The 23,250-nt window shown below is 32.8% G+C and overlaps 1 protein-coding gene across 4 annotated transcripts in view; it reads left to right on the top strand.

The window, feature by feature from the left end:
* The window catches only part of Nectin3 (nectin cell adhesion molecule 3), a 138,193-nt gene that overhangs the window by 26,539 nt on the left and 88,404 nt on the right, over window positions 1-23,250 (top strand). For 3 of the 4 annotated variants that reach the window (XM_078044262.1, XM_078044260.1, XM_078044263.1), the window contains exons 2-3: window positions 18,468-18,809; window positions 21,427-21,723. In XM_078044262.1, the coding sequence (XP_077900388.1) occupies window positions 18,468-18,809; window positions 21,427-21,723 (639 nt within the window). Of the gene's footprint in view, window positions 1-18,059; window positions 18,193-18,467; window positions 18,810-21,426; window positions 21,724-23,250 lie in introns of those variants that run through there. The other variant, XM_078044261.1, reaches the window with a different exon arrangement.

Raw genomic sequence — 23,250 nt, 5'->3', positions numbered from 1 at the left:
AGTTCTAGGCTTCAAGTATCAGATTCACACAAGTAAAAATTTAAAGATCTGTATTTCTAGAGTACAGGTTGGTCTGGGCTGGAAAGTTCATGCTTTTTTTTAAGTTCTGGTTGGACACAATACCTTTATTTTATTTATTTATTTTTATGTGGTGCTGAGGCTTGAACACAGGGCCTTGAACATGATAGGTGAGCTCTCTGCCACAAAGCCACAAACCCAGCTCCAAGTTCATGCTTTTTTATTCCACCCTCTTATTCATCCACAGTTTTAAGTCTCATTCACAGGTCTGAAAAAATTTGCCTCCTTTAAACAGCAAGTTTAAGATTTTTTGGTTATTCATGCATGTTGGCATACATGTGGTTGAAAATTTTAACCTGGATTATAGGTTAGTATTTATGAGAATTGATAGTTGCCTAGTTCAAAGCACTAGTTCTTTCTTTACAGTGTCTGCATCTGAGAAGGAAAGTTATCACAGACTCCTGGTTTTTATGTTTCACTTACATTAAGTTTACTGTAGTAAACTAAAGGATCAGAAATACTTTGGTGGAAAAAACAATTCCTTTGCTTGAAAATAGTTTGCTGTTTATTATAATGCAATTACTATTGTATTTTGGAATATAAATTTTATCATTATGATTAAAACACCTTTAAATTTTTAAATACTGACTTTGTTAATATCTAAAAATGGCAAGAATTACATAGGATGAAAGGGCAATCCAAAGATATTTTTAGTAATTGTTATGGAAATCTTTGCTCATGCATTTTGCCTGTGGTTGAAGAAATACTGACTTGGTAACCACAGTCCCTCCTGCATTTTTATTTTGAAAAACCACTGAGCTTTTGAATGCCCTGATTAATAGCCTAGAAGATTTTCTTTCTGTGACAGAGTCAGACTTTTTGTACTTAGCATGATGAAATTGGAAGAATGACTTTTCAAATCTAGGAGGCAGCTTCTTGTCTGTTTTGCCACTAGCTAGCCATATGAAAAGTGCTAATTACTTTACTGGTTCTGTAACATGTACTTGGATCAGATATTCTGTAAATTCCCTTTTTGATCCAAAGTTTTGTGCTTCTATTCTGAAAACATGAAGAAATTATGCTTTTTGGCATAAAGTAAATTCCATTAAAGAGAACTTTTATTTATGTTGGTTAAATCAAGATACTGTCCTAGTTTGAAATTATAAGATAGTAATTGAGAACAGATGGTAAAAACACATTTTACAAACATAATTTTATAGAACCTGAAATTGCAACTTAAAGGTCATTAAGAATATTATGATTTTGTAGTTTTGTCATTGCTTTAATAAAATACCTAAAACAGACTAACTTTAAAGAAAAAATGTTGTATCTTGTAGTTTTCAAAGTTCCAGTGCAGGCTTTGTCATTTGCTCAGCTCTGGTGAGGGCCCTCTTGACTGTGTCATGTTATGATGGGAGTACATGTGTCAGGAAGAGATCACATCTTCAGGAAGCCAGGGAGCAACTGGAGTTCTGTAATTCCTAAGGACTTCTGCTCGGTTCCACCTCTTAAAGATTTTCTTACTACCTAACATGGCCACATGAGGGCCAGGCTCATAGAACATGAACTTTTGGAGAACAAACAATATCCAAACCAGAAGCAGCGATAAAGTTGGATGGAATTTATATTTAATTTTGATATATAAAAGATATTTTAGGAGAATTTTACTATTTCCTACACATGTAATTTACTATGTTGATTACATGTAAGTTGTAATTATAGAAATGTAAACTTTTTTAAGTTAGCTCTTTGAGGATGAATCTTTTTAGCTTTATAGAAAACTCTAGAGCTATAGAAAGGAAGTTAACCTTTATTGAACTATTCTAGAACCATGTTATCTTAACTTTCAGTAGTGATGCAAATGTTATATAACTATATGCTTTAGTACTGTGGTATTAAACCTACTAGCCATATGTCAAACTTGAGTACTTAAAATTTGGCCAGTGTACCCAAAAGCTTGAATGTGAAATTTAATTTAATTTCAATTAATTTAAATTTAAATAACCACATAAGGCTAGTGGTCTTGACAGTGATTTCTAAGAATGCTAAGCACTGTATCAGATGGTAATTAGAAGACTTTAGTTCTGATTTCCTGTCATTTCTTACTATTGTCCTTCTTTCCATTTGGATTTAGCCTTTCTTTCTAGTCTTATTTGTACTACCCTACTTCGACTTCATGCTAGATCTTTGCTTAGTGTGGAATGAAGCAGTCTTCTCAGCCTATGAAAAGTTTAGCCTTCAAGGAATAGCTTTTATGGTGCTACTTGTAAAGCTTTTGTGAATCTTTTGGATTATGCCAAATAGCATTGTCTTTTATTATTTATATGACATAGGATAAATCTTGATTCTTAATCTGTCTGGAAAAGAAATTCTTAGCTATGTACCTCCAAAGGTGATTTTTTTAATCAAATAAAATGGTGTATGTAAGAGTTTATTTTTAGCAATTTTTAAGAATGTATAATTTTAAAGTGATTAGACATTCTATGAAGATTAAATCCCAGAGAAATCAATTTTCCACCATTCAGCCATCATCTCCTACAACATACCTTACTTTACTTAACACTGAATTCCAATAATTCTTTAATATATTGGGTCTATAGTCCTTTGATCATAGTTCCTTTTCTTTCCTTCTTGACCACCTTAAAATCCATAGTGTATCATTAAAATTATTTCTTTGCCTGTACAGTTCTCATATAATTGTTTACCTTATGAAACAGTGTAAATCTTATTCTTTGCTTTCTTCATAACTCCACAGGCTGCTGAAAGATATCAATGTTAGATATAATTCAATATTAGTAACTTCATGTGATCATTGGAATTATCCTGAAGCCCTGCGTTTTCCTAATCAACAGTTTTCAAGCTCTGTAGTCCCAAAACTTTTTTACACTCTGAAAAATCATTGAGGAGGACTACAATGAATTTTTTTGTTAATGCAGATACTACCTATTTGCTTTGCTAAAAATTAAAGACTAAGAGATTTAAAAATGCTTATTTATTAAAAAGTAGTAGTCAATTTTGAGTTAACGTTTTTAGATGACATTAAATAACATTCTTAATGTAACTGTCAAAATAGTTTTTTTTTTTTTAACTTTATTAAATGTCTAAGAAGGTCTTGGGGATTTTCAGAGATCCAAACTTGGTGAACTGCAGGTTGAGTCTCCCTAATCTGAAAATCTTATACTGGGAACTTTCTCAGCACCTATTCAAAAAGTTTTAGATTTTCGTATTAAGGATGCTTAATAGGTAAAATTTATGCAAATATTCCAAAATCTGAAAAACACTGGAATCTGAAACACTTTTGGCCCCAAGCATTTCAGATAAGGGATACTTAATCTATATTGCATCATCAATTCATATACTTTTCCTCTACAACTGTTCCACACTTCCTTTCCTTTTAAGCCTCTAAAACTTCCTCTTACTCTCAGATGAAAATTTTGCTTACTTTCCCAAAAGCAAATAGTGGTAAAAAGAGGATTTTTACTACCATTTATCTGTCTGTGCTTATACTGTTGCTCTGCTGTAATAGATACATAAGGAAAGGCCAACAGCATCCTTTTCATCCTAAATTTATCCTATACTATTTCCTCAAGGATCTCCTTTCAGCAATTGGCCTTTCCTTCTTTTGTATCATAAATTATCCTTTTGGGTCATTTCCATCACATGCAAATACATCTCCTTTTTAAAAGAAAACAAAATACTCTCATAAAAAAATCTTCATAATAAAAATCCTCACAGAATTCCCTCTGCAAAAAATATTCTTTAATTTCTCTTCTTTTATTTACCAAAACAATTTTATTGGGGGATAAGTGACATAATAAGCTGTGCATATTTGTGATATATGTATAATTTGGTAAGTTTTGACAAAAGTATACATCTGTGAAACCATTACTGTAGTCCCAGTGGTGAATGTTATTCCTCATCTTCCAAAGTTTTATTGAGCCCTCTAATTCATCCATCACACTTTGTTCAGTTTCTTCTTTTCAAGCATGGACTGACCTGCTTTCTGTCACTATAGTTTGCCTTTTCTAGAGTTTGATGTAAATGGAATCATATTATAAACACTTGTTCTGTCTATTTTCAGCATTATTATTTTAAAATTCATCAGTGTTATGGCATGTATAGATTTATAGTATTACTACATAGTAATTTGTTGTGCGGACATGCCATTCCTTTTTAAAAATAGACTTTTATTTATTTATTTTTAAAATATTTATTTTTTAGTTGTGGTTGGATGCAATAAATATCTTTGTTTTGTTAATTTTTATGTGGTGCTGAGGATCTAACTCAGGGCTTCACACATGCAAGGCGAGTACTCTATTGTTGAGCCACAATATCAGTCCTTAGAGTTATTTATTTATTTGAAGAAGTTGTATTTATCTTAGCAAAGTTAAACAGAAGATATTGTGTTCCTATATTACCTCCCTTCCCCTCCACCAGCAATACAACCATTTCCAACATCAGCCTGTTACAGAGTGTAACATTTGCTCTAATTTGTGAACTCACATTGACACATCATTAGTACCCAAAGTACACCATTTAGATTAGGATTGATTTTCATTGATATACCTTTTGTGGGTTTTAACAAATGTGATGTGTACCCACCACTATAGTATCCATGTTTCACTGTCCTTAAAGTATTTTCCTTTTTATCCCTGTTCCCTACCCACTGGTGACCGCTGATCTTTTTATTCTTTAAACAGTTTTGTTTTTTTCCCCCATAATCTCAATAGAATACAACAGGTGGTCTTTTAGATTGGCTTCTTTTTTAGTTGGCAATATGAATTTAAGATTGCTTCTTGATTCTTATTACTCAATCACTTATTTCTTTCTAACACTGAATAAAACACAGTGTTCTTTGTACCGTAGTTTATCTGTTCACCTATTGAAAGATGTATTGATTGCTTCCTAGTTTTGATAATTATAAATAAAGTTACTATTTACATCCATGTAAAGGTTACTTTATTGGACATATTTTTTTATTTCATTTGAATAAATACCAAGAAATATGATTGCAAGATTTTATGGTAAGAACATGTGTAGTTTTGTAAGAAAGTGCTAAATTGTTTTCCAAAGTAGACAAGTTCTTTTGTATTCCCGTAAACAATGAATGAGAGTGCTATTACTCCATATCCTTGCCAGCATTTGTCAATATTTGAGTTTGGCCATTCTAATAGATGTGTAGAGGTATTTTTTTTTTTTTTTGCAATTCCGTAGTGATGTAGGCTGTTGGGCATCTTTTCATATGCTTGTTGTCATATGAATATCTTCTTTGGTGGTGTTTTCCTATATTTTGGAAAGTAGCTTTATTACTATATCTTTTACAAACATTTTCTCCCAGTCTCTATCTTGTCTTCTCATTCTCTTGATAGTAGCTTTTCCAGAACAAGAATTTTTAATGAAGTACAGCATGCCACCTACTGCTTTTGTGTATCATATCTTTGGTTTTATCTAAAAACTCATTGCTATATCCAAGGTCATTTAGACTTTTTCAGTGTTAGATTTCCTAAGAGTTCTATAGTTTTGCTTTAATATCTAAGCCTCTGATCCATTTTAACTTTTGTGTAGAGTGTAAGAGAGCTATGTGTCAAGTTTTATCTTTTCATTTGAGTAGTGTCTTGTTCCAGCATCACTTGTTGAATAATTTTACCTATTGTATTTATTATTTTGGTTCCTTTTCCAGAGATTAGTTGATTGTATTTGGTGAATCTATTTCTGGACTTCATTTTATTCCACTAGTCTATTTGTCTGTTCTTATTCCTGTATCTCTTAGACTGACTTGATTACTGTTTACCAGATTATGCCAGTACTTTATCTTTGCACCTTTCCATCAATATCGTGTTGATTTTTCAGGCTCTTCTGCCTCTCCATATAAGCTTTAAAACCACTTTGTTGGCATCTACAGTATAACTTGTTATGGTTTGGATATGAGGAGTTTCCTCAAAACTCCTATGTGGATGTAGACATGTTTGGAGGTAAAATGATTGGAATGTGAGATTTGTAACCTAATCAGGTCTATCCTAGTTTGAATGGAGTTACTGGGTGGTAACTGTAGGTAGGTGGGGCATGGCTGGAGGAAATGGGTTATTGGGGATGTGCCCTGGAAGTGTTAATCTTCCCTGTGGTCCCTTCCCCCTCTTCCTCTATTTGCTTCCTGTGTATCATGAGGGGACAGCTTCCCTCTACCATGCATCTTCTCCCATGATATTCTGCCTCACCTTGGACCTAGAGGAGTCTGCTAATATTTTGATGGAGATTGCATTGAATTTATCAATTGAAGAAGAACTGACATCTTGACAATATCATGTCTTTTTATCCATGGATATAAGATTCCTCTACATTTATTTACTTCTTTGATTTCACATCAGAATTTTATGATTTTCTGCATATGAGCCTTATACAGATATATTTTATTGGGTTTGTACTTGAATACTTCATTTTAGAGGTGATAAGATGTTACTCTGTTTTAATTTCAAATTTCATTTGTTTATGACTGGTATATAGAAAATTGATTGTCTTGTTTTTTAATCTGTGTCCTGCAACATTGATATAATTGTTTATTAGTTCCATGAGTTTATCCTTTGTGAACAAAGATATTTTTATTTGTTCCTTCCTAACTAATATATGCCTTTTATTTATTTATTTTTTTGTTGTTATTAGCAAGACTTTCAGTATGATGTTATAAAAGATAGAGGTGGGAGTGGACATCCTTGCCTTGTTCTTGATCTTCAGAGGAAAGATTTCTACTTTATTATCATTAAGTATGATGGTAGCTGTAGTTTTTCTGCAGATGTTCTTTATCAAGTTGAGGAAGTATCTCTCTTCTGGTTGGGTGTTTTTTCTTTTTTACTGCTAAGTAATATTTCATTGTATGATTATAATTATTTTATTCATTCATTTGTTGATGAACTTTTGGATCATTTCCGGTTTTGAGCTGTTATGAATAAAGTTTCTATGAACATTTACGTACAAGTCTTAGTATGTGGACACATACTTTATTGGGTAAGACATAGGAGTGGTATGGTTGCTTCATAAGAGTGCCTCTTTATTTAACTTTAAGAAACTGCGGAGTATCTTCCAAGGTTGTTGTATCATTTTGCAGTCCAACCAGTAATGCAGGAGAAGTTTAGTTAATCAACATTCTCTTCAACATTTGGTATTGCCAATCTTTTTAATTTTATCTATTTTAGTGTGTATGCAGTGATATTTACTGTGTTCTTAATACCTGATATTGAGCATATTGTGCTTATTCTTGTATCTTAATTTGGTGACATTTATGTTTAGCTCCTTTACTCATGCTTTTAATGTTTTTTAGTTGTAGTTGGATACAATGGCTTCATTTTGTTTATTTATTTTTTTTTTATGTGGTGCTGAGGATCGAACCCAGGGCCATGCATATATGTGCTAGGCAAGCGCTCTACTGCTGAGCCATAACCCCAGCCCTCTTTTTTTTTTTTTTTAATTAGTTTGTTTTCTTTCTTAATATGGGGTTTTGTGAGTTTGTTTGTTGTTTGTTTGTTTTGGTCCTTTTCAAATATCCTTTTCAGATATATGTTATGTAGAGATTTTCTATTCAGTGGCTTGTTTAAGAGTGTCTTTTGAAGAGCAGAAATTTTTAATTCTGATGAAATCTTATGGTAATGCTTTTAATGACATTGAATAAATAAGGTTCGCTCTTTTGTATGAATTTTAGAAATGTCAATTTCTATTAAAGCCTAAAAGAATTTTTATTGCATTGAATATGTAGATCAGTTTGGAGAGAATTAATGTTTTAAGAATGTTGAGTCTTCTCATGAATAAAGTGTGTATCTCTCAATTTATTTAGATCTTTAATTTCTTTCACAAATTTTGTAGTTTTGACTGTTTTCATACCTTTGTTCACATTTATCCTTATTTTATCTTTTTTGTTGATACTATTCTTCCTAGCAGTGTTGTTAATATTTCATTTTCTAATGTTTCACTGTTAATACATGGTAATACAATTATTTTCCGTATATTGCTTTTAGGACCTACATGAAGACTACTACTGCATTTGCTGACCAATCTCATTATAGTAACCTTTTTATTTTTTTGTAGATTTCACTAAATTTTCTATATAGATATTTGTTTTCTCTTAAATAAAGACATTTCTTTCTTATTGGTCTGGATACCTTTTATTTCTTTTTTTATTGTAGTGTCTGGAATCTTCAGCACAATTTTAGTTATAACTCAGAGTTAGTGTTTTCGTCACTGTAACTAAAAGATCCAACAAGAATGACTTAGAGGAGGAAAAGTTTATTTGGGGTCAGGGTTTTAGGGGTCTCAGTCCATATATGATGATTCCATTGTTGTAGGCCCAAGATGAGGCAGAACATCATGGGGGAAGAAGCCCAGCTGAGGGAATCTGTTTAGCTCATGGTAGGATCAGGAACCAGAGAGAGAAAGTGGGAAGAAGCCACACAGAAGTTGCATCCTTCTGGGAAAGTCCCTACTGGTGCACCTCCAGTCATACCCCACCTGCCTATAGTTACCACCTTGTCAGTCCATTCAGTTGGGATGGACTGATGAAGTTACCACTCTTTCGTAATAAAATCATTTCATTTCTGAATGTTCCCTCATTAATAGGAGCTTTTGGAGAACATCTCAAGTCTAAACCATAATGCTCAGGAGGAGTGCCTGCCTCTATTTAGTTTCTTTGTTTTGATGCTGTGGTTTTGAAATTCTCTTGATGTAATAAGCTAAGGCCAGTCCCAGGGCTCACTTGGTTTAATTGTTTCTCAGGAATCAGTACGGTCTCTTGGTATCCTCAGGGGATTGGTTCCATAACTACTCTTTCACCCTCTCATGGATACCAGAATCCTTAGATGCTGAGGGCTCATATAAAAAATGGTAGTGTATTTGCATATAATCTACTCATGACTTTTTGTATACATTAAATCATTTTTAGATTATCATCATACCTTATATTGTGTAAATAGTTGTATTGTTTGGGGAATGATGACAAGAAAAATAATCTGTACATGTTTAGTACACATGGAACCATTATAAGACTAACTATAAAGTACACAATTGAGAAGCAAGGCCAACAATCACTAATCGGTTCAAGGGAGAGACTGAGGCATCAATGAAGTGGTAGGAGCTACTTCAGGTTATACCTACACATCATTTCACATGGTTTCAGTGTAGTGCTTGGTGCATGATAGTCAAATTTTACTTTTTGTAACCTGGAATTTTTTCCCCCCTGTATATATTTTCTGTCTACAAATGTAGGACCTGTGGATAGAGAGGGCACACTGTACTTTGTTGCCTGTTGACCATTGTCTTAAATAGTTGTTTCAGACAGGAGGATGAATCTTGTTACTTTTTTTTTTTTTTTTTTTTTTGGTCTGAAAGCAAAAGTCCTTAGTCTATTTTAAATCTTTTCCAATCAAGCTTTTGTCTTCACCACTCTACCAACAAACAGTGTCTAAAATCAGTGGTTACTTATCGGTCCTCCTTTTTGACCTGTTAACAGCATTTGTAATAATTTATCACTCCCTCTATTTAGGTTCTTTATTCACTTACTATGCAGGATAATACCTTCTTGGTTCTCTTCCTTCTTCCCTGGCCAATCTTTTCCCATCTTTTTTGATTTTTTTTCTACTTCCTAATCTTTAAATGTTTTAGTGCATCTCAGATGCTTTTCTTAATACCTCATTTCTCTTTGCTATTAATACTCTACAGATGAGTTCATCTTGTCTCATAACTTCATAAAATTTTGTCTGTTGATTACTCTAAATTTATATCTCAAATCCATCACTTTCTCCAAAATGTCATGCTTTCACATATCCCTCTCCTTATTCAGTATATTCTGAGTTCCTCTTCATCGCAACACTTAAACTGTTCCACTTGCTAGTTCTTATTCCAATTGCTCAGACCAAAAAAAAAATAAATAAATAAAATAAAATAAAATAAAATCTTGTTTGCTGAGCTTTTGTTACAATTCAAAGGCCTGCCATGAGGTAACACAAGTCCCCTCTTTACCCCAATTCCTGAAATCATGTCAGAAATATTTCAGATTAGAGTAACAGGCACAAGTTTATTAGAAGGGATAATAGAAGGGAAAAGGAGACACTCTGAATGGACAGAGTGTGTCCTTTCACAGAGGAGGAAGATGTTTCCAGAGAGTCCTGCCTAAGTCTGTCTCTTGACTTTCGATTGATTGAAGGATGACATCAGACTTTTAAGTCCCTAATGTCATGACAACTCTAGATCACTTTGGCCCATGCTGACTGGTTTAATTGGTACCTGTTCTTAACAGATTTTATGGTTAGGGAGGTTATCTATATTTACCTAAGTTATGGGATCTGGTCTGTGTAAGAGTCACCAAAGTCGCCCCATTTCAGAGCAACTTGTGTTCTTTTTATTGGCATTTGGGCCTGCATTTCTCCTGCAGATGACATGTAGTTTGCTGAGAAATGTAACACATCCTTTGGATTTGAGCTAGGCAGAGCTGCAGGAAAATTTCTTTTTAAAGAAAGCATGTGGGGGTCTGCACAGTGGGTCAGTTTATAAATTTCCTTTAATTCCTTTAATGTCATTTTCCTAACGACTCATATCTGTTTGTTCCATATCATTTTCAAAATATAATTGTCCCGAATCTGACTTCTTAAGATTATCATCTTGATTGCCCTATTTCAAACTCCATCTTCTCCTCTGTTAACATAACAGATTCTTAACTGGTATCTGTGGTTTAGTCTTGGTTTTCCTGCTATTTTCCCAACAGAGTTGCAAGGTCATTTTAAAAGATAGGTTAGAATGTCATATTTCTGCAAAAATTTTCTAGTAGTTTTTCATCTTATTCAGGATTAAACCCAGTTCTTAAAACGACCTGCATGATCCTTGCTATCTCTGTGCCCTCATCTCCTACCATTCAGTCTCTCATTTATTCACTCAAAGGACCTTTCTTCTCCCTCACTTTTTTTTTAACTCTTTGCTCCGTTTTCATCTTAAAATGCCTTCTTTTATATCACCGTTATATTGAAAAACTACTCTATGTCTATCTGAAAGTAATCCCTCTGTTTTAGTTAGCTTTTTCATTGTTTTGATAAATGTATCCAAGAACAACAGAGGAGAAAAAGCTTATTTGGACTCAAGGTCCTTATCAGTCTGTTGACAGATCTATTGCTCTGGACCCAAGGTAAGGGAGGACATCCTGGAAGAAGGGTGTGGAAGAGGGAAGCTGTTCTACTCTTGACAGCAAGAAACGGGGAGGTGGTAGGGAGAATGGAGGAGTTGGAGAGGGATCCCAGAGAAGATGCACCCTTCCAGGGCAAGGCCCCAGTGATCTACCTTTCAGCCTTACCCCATCTGCCTACAGTTATACCTAGCCAGTCCATTCAAACTAGTATGGTCTATTTAGGTCACAAATTCCATAATGCAATTATTTACATCTGAGCATTCTTAGCATTGAGAGTTTCGGGGGCCACCATACAATCCATACCAAAACATCCTCTTAACTTGTGAGTTTCGGGGGCCACCATACAATCCATACCAAAACATCCTCTTAACTTGTTTTATTTTTCTCCAGAGTTATGTATTTTTACTTTCTTCCTTATTGTTTCCAGTGTTCAATGTAAACTTCTCAATGGCAGAAACATCTGTACCATGCTATTCTTAGCACCTGTAATAGGACCTGGCATGAAGTTACGTGCCTCACCCATACTGAATGAATGGTTGGTTTTCTCAACCAAATTTAGCTATTATGACCAGGTTTCTCCTTAGAATATTGAATAGAACACTCTATAATCCCAGAATTATGTTTTGTAGTTAGGAGATGAGAAGAGATGTGAGTAGGCAGTTTATAGTTTTTGTAATAAGTTATTTAATTCTCTTGACTATTCCTTTATGCTTATTTCTGTTTTGAGTATTGCTTGAGGTTTTTGTTGGAAAGCCTTTTTAAATTTTTGAAGTTTACATGACTTAAACAATTTATAAGTTCAAAATAATTCAAGCTAATTATGCAGTGTTCCAGTGAGAAGTTTGATTAATCTAAAATATGTTGAAGCATGCGGAAGTTGTTGAAGATACTTAGTTGTTGTTTTATAACTAGTTTATTGAAAATGTGTGCTTATTTTAATAGTTGCTTCAGAAAATTATTCTAAAGGAATCTGAAAGTGTCCATAGCTCAAAGTTGTATTTACTATATGTAGTTGGACACAGATAAAAATATATGCTTAATTTGTAGAATATCTACATATACATATTTTGTAGATCTTAATGATAGGTAACAAACATAGCTATGGGAATTGAGGTTGAGAGAATAATTCTGTAAACTGGGCCCATTGCATTGACCCTCAGCTTTTTTTTTTTTTTTTAAGGCAGCTTACCTTTGGCCCTGTCCTGTTGTAAATCAATAGGATATGCTACATTTTTAGTAAAAAACCTATTATCTGAAGGAGAAATGCAGTCCAAAGACTCAAATTACCCTAAATGGGGAAGTATACTTTTATTACCTTTATACTGACCAAAGATTCAGGATTCAAGAAAACAAGATTTCACAGGTTCAGCTCTTTCCTAGTCCCTGAAGCCTTCCTTATTACAGCAAAAGGGAGGGAGACATTCTGGTGCTAACATCAGAGCAGGGAGAGAGTTTCCAAATTCAGCTACTTACATTCCCCTTACCCCCACTCCCTGAAAATACACTCACCCCTGGAGATCTCTGAAGTCTGTATTCTGCTGTACTGTGCATTTATCTTTCCTACTAATTTTCCCATTAACTCATACTTGTTATTGTACAACCCATTTGAAATCCTTCCTTGTAAGTATCTGCAGTATCTAGAACCAATTACCTGCCTTGCTTTCCTACAGCTGCTTTTCAGAGCCACAGCTCTGTGTGCCTAAAGTGCTGATGGCTTACCATTTCTGGTTCATAGCTGTGGAAATGGGACTGGAAAGGGAACTGCTGCCACTTTATTCATACTTTCATTTCAAGCACTAAAGTGCATAGTCTCCAATATAAATTTGAAGTTTTTATTATTTAAAAATAATCCGTAGTAGTTACAGAATATAAGATTTTATATTTTCTGTCACAAGTTATTTCTTAGATGTTTCCAGATACTTTGTATTCTTTGGGCACCCTCTAAATACTGAATGACCATTCAAATATACATGAAGACTTCAGAAGTTATGTTTTTATCAAAATGTTTTCATGGAATTACAGGTAGGGGAAGAAATACTCCCATTCTTCAAAAGAATAATGTTAGTTTTATATCATTAGCTAACTAATTAAACTAAACTTAAACTTGTAAATCAAGTAAAATATGTTGAAGTATAAAATATGTTGAAGTATGCCGAAGTTGTTGAGGATACTTAGATGTTGTTTTATAACTAGTTTATTGCTTTTATTTATTACATAAATGGCATATTTTGATATGTTTTCCCTTGAATCCTAGCATGAAAGTAACCTAGAACACCTTATGACATGGTTAGAATTCTTGGCAGATAGAGAATGATCCATTTCTTTGTACTTCCTTAATCTCTTTGGATTCCAGATTTACATCACAACTAATGGTGAACTTCAGGTCTTTTGTAACAAATGTGTCTCTAAGACACTTTGCTCTTTAGTTAAACTTAATTTCAGATTGAAAGCAGAGGAATGAAATAGGCTAAAGATTTTGAGAGTCCCTCAAAAATAAGGCATTCTGATAGCGAGTTTTTTTGGTGGTCAGGTACTGGAGATTGAATCCAGGGGTACTTAACCACTGAACCACGTACAGAGCCCCTTTTTTATTTTATTTTGAGACAGCATCTCACTGAGTTACTGCAGCTGGCTTTGAATTTGTAGACCTCCTGTGCTGCTGAGATTAGAGGCATGCACCACTGTACCCTGAAGGAGTTTGGTTTAAGAATTATAACAAAAGATCTTTTCCTCCAGTTTTAAGATTTCATGGAGAAAATCTTATTTACAAGTTGTCTTTAGCTTTTTAGTTTGGGCCTGGAATAGAAATATATTAGACTTTTTTATTTGCAAGCAACAGAGCTCTAACTGACTAAAATGCAAAAGTAATATCATTAGAAATTCACAGAATGTAAGGGAGAACCAAACTATCAATTCTCGAAAAGTAGTACAAAATCTTGTTCAGAGGTTTATGGGTTGAAACAAAGAAACATACACCAAAACTTGCAAAATATTACTCACAATATTTTTGTAGAAAAATCAGTTATTATCTCCTATAAATTAAAACAAACTTTTGATAGTTAACATTAGTATTTTTTTTACTAGTAAAACTAAATACATTTTTATGAGTGAATTATGTCTATACATAAGATTCGTTGTGACATATTCATACATGCACGTAACATAATTTGGCGAGTTTTGTTACCCAGTACCTTCCTTTCCTTTTCACCCCTGCCTTCCTCCATACTTTCATGGTCTCCTAATTTCATGAGACTCCCCTGCTTCTCCCTTTTTTTTTCTTTTTGAATTCCACATGAGAGAAAACATGACTTGAATTTCTGAGTCTAGCTTTATTTTGTTTAACTTAATGCAGTCAAGTTTCATCCATTTTCATGCAAATGACATAATTCTTTCTGTCTGAGTAAAACTCTATATATTTATCACATTTTTGATCTGTTGACAGACATGGTGGCTGGTTTCATAACTTAGCCATTGTGAATTGCACATATAAACATGGGTATGCATGTGTCATATGCTGACTTCAATTATTTTAAAACCAAATGCTTTTTAATGAAAATATCAATTAGTAAGTTTTGAAAGATTCTTACATTTTTATCAGAGGATTACTTTTTTGGTCAACTCATGAGCCTTTATCTTGGTGAGTTTGCTTTTGAATGTGGTAGACACACCATACAGGCACAGACAGACACAGTTTGAAAATGAAAGGATGGAAATTGATATACCATGCAAATGGAGCCTGAAAACAAACAGGAGTATACCTACTCTTGTACATGACAAAGCAGATTTCACACCAAATTCAGTCAGAAGAGACAAAGAAGGTATTTGATAAGTTCAGCAAGAAGAAACAACAATAATAAATATTTATGCCCCAAATTTGGGTTCCTCTAACTATGTAAAAGAGGCACTACTCAAATTGAAGTGTCAGACCCCAGTATAATAATAACAATAATAGCATACCTCTTTCACCATTAGATAGGTCATCTAGACATAAATTCAGAAGACTCTTTGGACATGAAAAATATTATTAATCAAATGGACCCAACAGACACTTGTAGAATATTTCATCCAACAATGGCCAAGTATACTTTCTTCTCAGCAGCTCATGGAACCTTCTCCAAAACAGAGCATATTTTAGGCCACAAAGCAACTTTTAGTAAATAGAAAAAAAATTATATAATCCTTGTCATCAGATCATAATGGAGTGAAATTGGAAATCAACAGGTCAAAACCTTATAGAAACTATATAAACACATGGAGATTGAACAGTAGTTTTTTTGAATGATGAATGGGTGATAGAAGAAATCAAAGGCAAAATGACAAAATTCTTAAACTCAAATGAAAATAGTGACACAATATACCAGAACTTCTGGAACACTATGAAGACAATTCTAAGTGGAAAGTTTATAGATCTGTGTTCCTACAGAAGGAAATCAGAAAGATCCCAAATAAACAACCTAATGTGCATTTCAAGACACTTGAAAAAGAACAAACTAATTCTAAAACCTGTAGAAGTAAGGAAATAATTAAGATCAGAGCCAAAATCAATGAACCTGAGAATAATAAAAAAAAATACAAAGGATGAATGAAACAAGAGTTGGATACTTTGATTGATAAGTCCTTAGCTAAACTAACCAAAAGAAAAAGAGAGAAGGGAGGAATCAAATGCTTACATTATATTTTATAATTGTAAAAAATTACAATCGTTAAAAAATAGCACTCCAATTGTTGTGGTTTAGTGAATTTGTTTTGCTTTATTGAAAAAGAATTAAAATTGGTGTGTTAAAATGTTTCTCAAAGCTTAAAACATGATTTTTAAATGTTATTTTTTACTTTTAATTTTGCTTTTGGTACATCCAAATATTCAGCTTGTTTTTTCATAGTTTTTGGTATTTTCTGAAAAATCAAAAAAAATTTTTTCTTTTAAAAAAAAGAAAAAGAGAGAAAACCCATATAATAAAATTAGAAATGAAAAAGTAGAAATCTCCACAGATACCTCAGAAATTCAGGGGATCATATCAGGGACTAATTTTGAAATTTATATTCCAATAAATTGGAAGACCTAGAAGAAGTGTGAATGTATTTCTAGACAAAATAGATGCTCCAAAAATGAATCAAGAGAACATGGAAAACCTAAATAGACCAATAGCTTGTAATAAGATAATATAATATACTTATGGCTTAGTAATTAAGCCTTTTGCAAAAAATTATAAAAGTATTATTACTATTTTGGTTATATGATTCATATGTATTTTGTATACGTTTTATAAACAGCCAGATTACTGGTTTTTATAGCCTATCACTGGACCTTGGTTTTAGATTTTTCAGATAGTAATGCTTTTTGTTTCTTTATAATACTTATCCTTTCTTGTTTCTTTTCTTTCTTTCCTTCCTTCCTTCCTTCCTTTCTTTTCTTTTCTTTTCTTTTCTTTTCTTTTTTTCTTTTCTTGTCTTTTTTTATGCACTGCTTTGGATTTGTTTTCATTTGAACAATAGCAGTGATAATGGACCATGCTGTCATGATCTTTCTTTTTAATGGCCTTGCCTCTTTTTATACTTTTACTGTGATGATGGCCACTGTTTGAGAAGTCTGCTATGTTATTAACAATCCTTTTCTCAGATGTTTTATAAAACCAGATAGTGAATATTATATTTTATTAAATGCTTTTATTAATATTTGTGCAACTTACTTTTTCATGAGTTTGCATATTTTCTGGTTTAATACCAGGCTCATGATAACTTGATGTAATTCCTGATATACTACCACATTTTGTGTGTCTTGGATTAATGATTAATTGTATATACTTGAAAGTTGATAAAGAATGATAGTAAAATCATGAGGACCTCAAATATTTGGGAGCAGTGGTTTAAAAAACCAAAATTCTTTCTTCCATAGCTGTTAACTATAGTTAGTGAAAATTGTCACTTGCTTTCTATAATATCACTTAAATAGTAAAATTTGTCCTCTAATTTACAGTTTTCCCTTCCAGAATGTGTACATGAAAATAATAATATGAAATATCTTAGTTGTTTAGAACTGTTTGAACATGTTTAAATACATTTTTTGATTATCTTGTGATATCTTTTACATTACATATATGTATATATTTAAAAATTCTAATTAGACAAAATTAAGTTTTAAAGGTATTCATTGTTCATAGTTTTCATTTTTTGAATATATATTTTGGTTTGCTTCTTAATTTTGGGGGGAGTAACTGGGGATTGAACTCAGGGGCATTCAGCCACTGAGCCACATCCTCAGCTCTATTTTGTATTTTATTTAGAGACAGGGTCTCACTGAGCTGCCTAATGTCTTGCTTTTGCTGAGGCTGGCTTTGAACTTGCAGTCCTCCTGCCTCAGCCTCCCAAGCTTTTGGGATACTTTTTAATTTTTGTACTTTTTCTTTTGCTAGGCGACACATGTGAGTGGTAAACTCTTCAAGGACCTACTATTTGTGTTCTAATGTACTTGTTAATGAACTAATATCTTGATTGACTATAGTATTCATGAATGTTAGTCTTCCCTCAAAACAATATAAGTTTGGCTCCATTGCTTTTAGGAAGGAAATAAATATTATATGGAAAAAGGTTGATGTCATTTCATTTTAAGTTTTGCTTATGGAATTTTTTTTTCATCCTGAAAAGGAAAAAAAATAGATTTCACATTTATATAAGCATTTCTTCATTAGTGTTTGCTAAAAATTGGTCTGTCTTGAAAAATATTTTTTATGTTAATTTTTAATATAGGAATCCTCTAAAAGAAAACAGTTTGTTATGTTTGGTTTGAAAGCTCTTATATGAATAAGTTATTTATTGCTGTATAAAAAAATTACCCTAAAACTTAGTAACTTTAAAACAATATCTACTCATTATCTTTCAATGTCTGTGGGTTAGGAATCTAGGCATGGGAGAAGATACATTAGATGGATCTTCAGTTTTAGAGTCTCATGGGGATGTAAAGTGTCAGCCAGGTCTGGAATCTCACATAAGAATGGTTGACTGGGGAAGTCTCTGCTTCCAAGGTTTGTCTTATTCTAGTGCTTTTTTTCCTACAGTAGTATATATTGGCGAGTATTTAGCTTGATTGATATTCACTCTTTGACTCTTACATCCAGCCCAGAGAATATCTTATTCAGTCCTTTTTGATGTTCAGTCCTAAGAATGGGGGTAATGGTGGGGGCGGAAAGAGAGGGAATATGAATCTGAGAAAAGGGGGAAAAGTGGGGAGAGACACCGTATGTATGTTTTGTGTAACTTCTCCATTTTAATAGCTCCATTATGTGTTTCCCCCTCATAGGTGCCTTAGCTGGACCAATTATTGTGGAGCCACATGTCACAGCAGTATGGGGAAAGAATGTTTCATTGAAATGTTTAATTGAAGTAAATGAAACCATAACACAAATTTCATGGGAGAAGATACATGGCAAAAGTTCACAGACTATTGCAGTTCATCATCCTCAATATGGATTCTCTGTTCAAGGAGAATATCAGGGAAGAGTCCTGTTTAAAAACTATTCACTTAACGATGCAACAATTACTCTACATAACATCGGATTCTCTGATTCTGGAAAATACATATGCAAAGCTGTTACGTTCCCACTTGGAAATGCCCAGTCCTCTACAACTGTAACTGTGTTAGGTAGGTGTACTTGAATTGTGTATTTTGGTGATAGTAGTGAGGGTTATATATTAGCTTGATTATATTTAGCTTGATTGATATTCACTGTTTGAATCTTATTTTCAAATTTTAAGATGTTTTACAATTTTCTTCAAATTTGGATTTAAAATACAATAATTCAAATGTGATTTTTCAAATTTTGTCTTACTACTGATTCTAGGATTTTTATCTTATTATTAGTATCTATCCATCTGTCTATATAATTCGTCATTGTTTTAGCTTTCTACTTTTTTCATGAAAGATAATGTTTTAATTGTACTAGAAGCTATTTCTGTGACATTTGTTTCCATTACTACCTCTTATATCTTTAACCTCGAAATAAATAATTACCATCTTTATTTAGGTTTTTCTTTTTTTATTTTCAGTGATTGATTTTGACTTCTTGGAGCCTTCTGACACTTTTTTCACATCAATTTTTTTTTCACATCAAATTTTATTCACATCAAATTGGCCTTTGTAGATTTGGATAGCTATTTGAATCTTGTGATATTGCTCATAATAAATGATATTCCTCCATTTTCTATCTGATAACTGTTAAAATTTATGGTGAAATTTTGAATAACCTTATTAGCATTAAGATAACCACCTGCAGAAGGATGTTAAACAATTTTGAAACACTGCAGAGTATTTTTGGAATGATGCAATAAGGATCAAGGAGCGATAGTTTATTGCTCACATAGAAATACACTGCTTAGGTCTTTCCTCCAAAAACTGCTCAGCTGGTGCTGGGGCTGTAGCTCAGGCTTAAAGTGCTTGCCTAGCATGTGTGAGGCATTGGGTTTGATTCTCAGCACCACATATAAATAAAATAAAAATCCATCAATAACTAAAAAAAAATTAAAATTAAATTAAAAACAGACTGCTCAGCTGCTAGGAATTTGGTTACTGATAGTTTTCCCTAAAGCTAATAAAAATTCCTGACATATAACAGACATACAGTAAATGTTATATAAGTAAGGTATAAGAATGAATTTGGTGAACATGGTAGTTAAGAAATGCTTTATGGACTCGGTAGTTGTGTTAGTCTTTAAATGATGGACAGTTTTTGTGTATAGGTAAAAATTAAAGAATAGGAAAATATTATTCTAAAATTGAGAGCAGGCGAGCCAAGGCAGAGAGGCAGAAAACTATACATTAAGGCAAAATTTTTCTTACTTCCTACTGGTGATTTTTGGGGTCAGAATTCTTCATTTTGGTGAGCTGTCCTATCCAATGTAGCCTATTTAGAAGCATCCATGACCCCTAACTTACTAAATGCCAGTAGCGCTTCCATCATCCCCTTTGAAAACTCTGCATTAGTGGAACACTGAAAAAGTAATGTGTTGATTCTTCACAAAGTATTTATATAGAAAACAAAAATTTTCAAGTCTGGAAAGGTAGAATAAGAGCAAATTAAAGTAATTTGAATGCTAGACTGACATATTACTAGAAATATGATCTTTCTGTGTGTGTGTGTGTGTGTATGTGTGTGTGTGTGTGTGTGTGTGTATATATATATATATATATATATATATATATATATATATATATAATGGTGTGCTTCTTCTTCCTGCCTCTTTTACTCTCAGATCCTTCCTGGGTCCATGAACCAGCAGCACTTGGAAGCTTATTAGGAGTACAGAATTTCACACCTCTCTCAGAGTTACTGAACAATAATTTATGTTTTAGCAAGACCCTCTAATGATTTATGTCCACTTCTACTATGTTCTCACCTGACTTAGAGAACTAACTTGATGACTAATTTAAAGTAGATTTCATGTAGTGAAAGTTCTGATTTAGGAAGATTAGTCTAGAATAGATTAAAATTATGATATCCTAAAATCATACTGTTTTGGCCATGAGGCTGTGAAGTCTTGAAATTAATTTTCTAATTTCTGCCATTTGAGTGAAGAAGGGCAATATTACTAAGGAATAATTATCAGGATTTTATAACTCTTTGTAAATATAAGAAACAAGGGAAGTTTGAACAGTAACAGGTTTTGAAACCTGTTATGAGAAGTTAAAGATTGAATGAGAAGTTAAAGATTGAATGCTTAAAAGCCAGTGTGTTTTAAATGAAATTAATGAGTCACCCTCAGGGCCCAGAAAAGCATCTGTTGAGTATACTTAAAGGATTTTATTTTACTTTTGCTTAACATTTTATCTATAGTCTCAGTAGTAGTAATTCATTTTAAAAAGTAAAACTTTTGCTACATAATGAAGTATTATATATTAAAACTGCTTCTTATCTCCCTTCAAAAGTAATTACTTTTATCTTGTAAAAGAAATTATGAATAAATTCCCAGAAATTTTTTGTGTGCACTAATTTGGAGAGAACTCATCAGTCCTCATACAATAATGTACACCTTTGTCAGGGAGGGCTGTCTTTGTAATGGTAATATAGAATCTTTGTCTCCTGTTTGTCCTAGCTACAGATCTTTTCTTCTTGTTTCCCAAACTCAGTTGATGTTGGCATTACCTAAAATCCATGTATGTAGATTAGTTGTTCCTAAGCTTGTGAAATATGTCTGGATATGTCTTGGAAGGAAGAAGTATTTTCTTAATTAAAATTTAACTATTTTGTTTTTCATTTGAACAGTTGAACCCACTGTGAGCCTGATAAAAGGGCCAGATTCTTTAATCGATGGAGGAAATGAAACAGTAGCAGCCATTTGTATCGCAGCCACTGGAAAACCAGTTGCACATATTGACTGGGAAGGTGATCTTGGTGAAATGGAATCTATTACAACTACCTTTCCAAATGAAACAGCAACAGTTGTCAGCCAGTACAAGCTGTTTCCAACGAGATTTGCTAGAGGAAGGCGGATTACTTGTGTTGTAAAACATCCAGCCTTGGAAAAGGATATCCGATACTCTTTCATGTTAGATATACAATGTATGTAAAACCTAATATTTGCTTTTCAACTTGAGTCATGTATTTTTAAAAAATCTGTATTTTCCCTCAACAAATTATTGGAAATTCTTATTTTTATTTGTTCTAATTAGTTATACATGACAGTAGAATACATGTTGATACATCATGTATAATGGAATATAATTTCTCATTCTTCTGGTTATACATGATGTAGAATCCCATTGGTCCTATAGTTATATATGTGCATAGGTTAATAATGTCTGATTCATTCTACTATCCTTCCTACCCTCATACCCACTTTCCTCTTCATTCCCCTTTACTTAATCTAAAAACTAGTCTAGTCTTCCCTAGCATCCCTGCCCTATTGTGAATTAGCATCTACATATTGGAGAAAACATTTGTCCTTAAGTTTTGGGTGATTGGCTTATTTTGCTTAGCATGATATTCTCCAGCTCTATCCATGTATTTTATTTTTCTTCTTTTGACATGTTTCGTCAAGCTATTTTTAATCTGAGTATGTAGTATTCAGATAATTCTATAGCTTTTCATGACTGACATTTTTTCTTTTTCTTTTTTTATTTATATTTACATAAAATTTTCATTCACTCAGAACATTTTTTCTTTTTCTTTTTTGTATTCATATTTGGGATTGAACTCAGGGGCACATCACCACTCAGTTATATTGTCAGTCCTTTTCATTTTTTATTTTGAGTCAGGATCTTGCTAAGTTGCTGAGAGCCCTTGCTAAGTTGCTGTGGCTGGTCTTGAACTTGCAATCCTTCTGCCTCACCCTGCCGAGTCACTGGGATGACAGGTGTGTGCCACTGTGCCTGGCTCCTAATCAGAGCATTTTTTATTATTTTGTGAAAAGGACTTTTATGACCTTAAAAGTAGACCAAATATAAGGGAATTGGAAAATTTGTATCTCAAAATGTACAATACTTAGGGACAGACAACTCCATGTATTTGAATGATTATTTACTTTCATGGAACTTATCCATGCTTGCTGTTTTCAGCAAGAGTCTTATTCCCCTAGGTACATTTTTAACTAGTTTGAAAATTGTTTTTCAATATTATTTCTAATCTGATCTTATTGGTAATGTTCTAAGATTCTTAGGTAAGTAAAACAATATTTTAAAAACACTGGGATAATAATAATTATAGATATGTTTTTAAGCTGGCTTATCTTGTGATTAAATTTTGTTGTTATTAAGGGGTACTTGGGTATGTATATTTTCATATGTATCTACTTTTTTCTTTTCTATAGAGTTTCTCAGTTTGGGGAGTATTGTGATTTGTTTATTTGCATTTTAAAATTTTGAGCAAAAAAAAGGTGATTGAGTTTTGCTTATAATTTATAGCAAAGATAATGAAAATTAAGCAGGTTATAGTGAGAACATTAGTAAAAATATTTAGATTCTGCTGTCATTTCCATTCATGCACAAATTATAAATCTAGATAGGGTTTTGAAGGAGTTACTTCATTTTTTTGTTATTTTGTTTTTTGAAGTGTTATGCATGGAATTTAAAATTATACATTCATTAAACT

The sequence above is a fragment of the Ictidomys tridecemlineatus genome, chromosome 3 (assembly GCF_052094955.1).
Source record: "Ictidomys tridecemlineatus isolate mIctTri1 chromosome 3, mIctTri1.hap1, whole genome shotgun sequence".
Taxonomy (NCBI): Eukaryota; Metazoa; Chordata; class Mammalia; order Rodentia; family Sciuridae; genus Ictidomys; species Ictidomys tridecemlineatus.
This window is presented reverse-complemented; position numbering and strand designations above follow the sequence as displayed.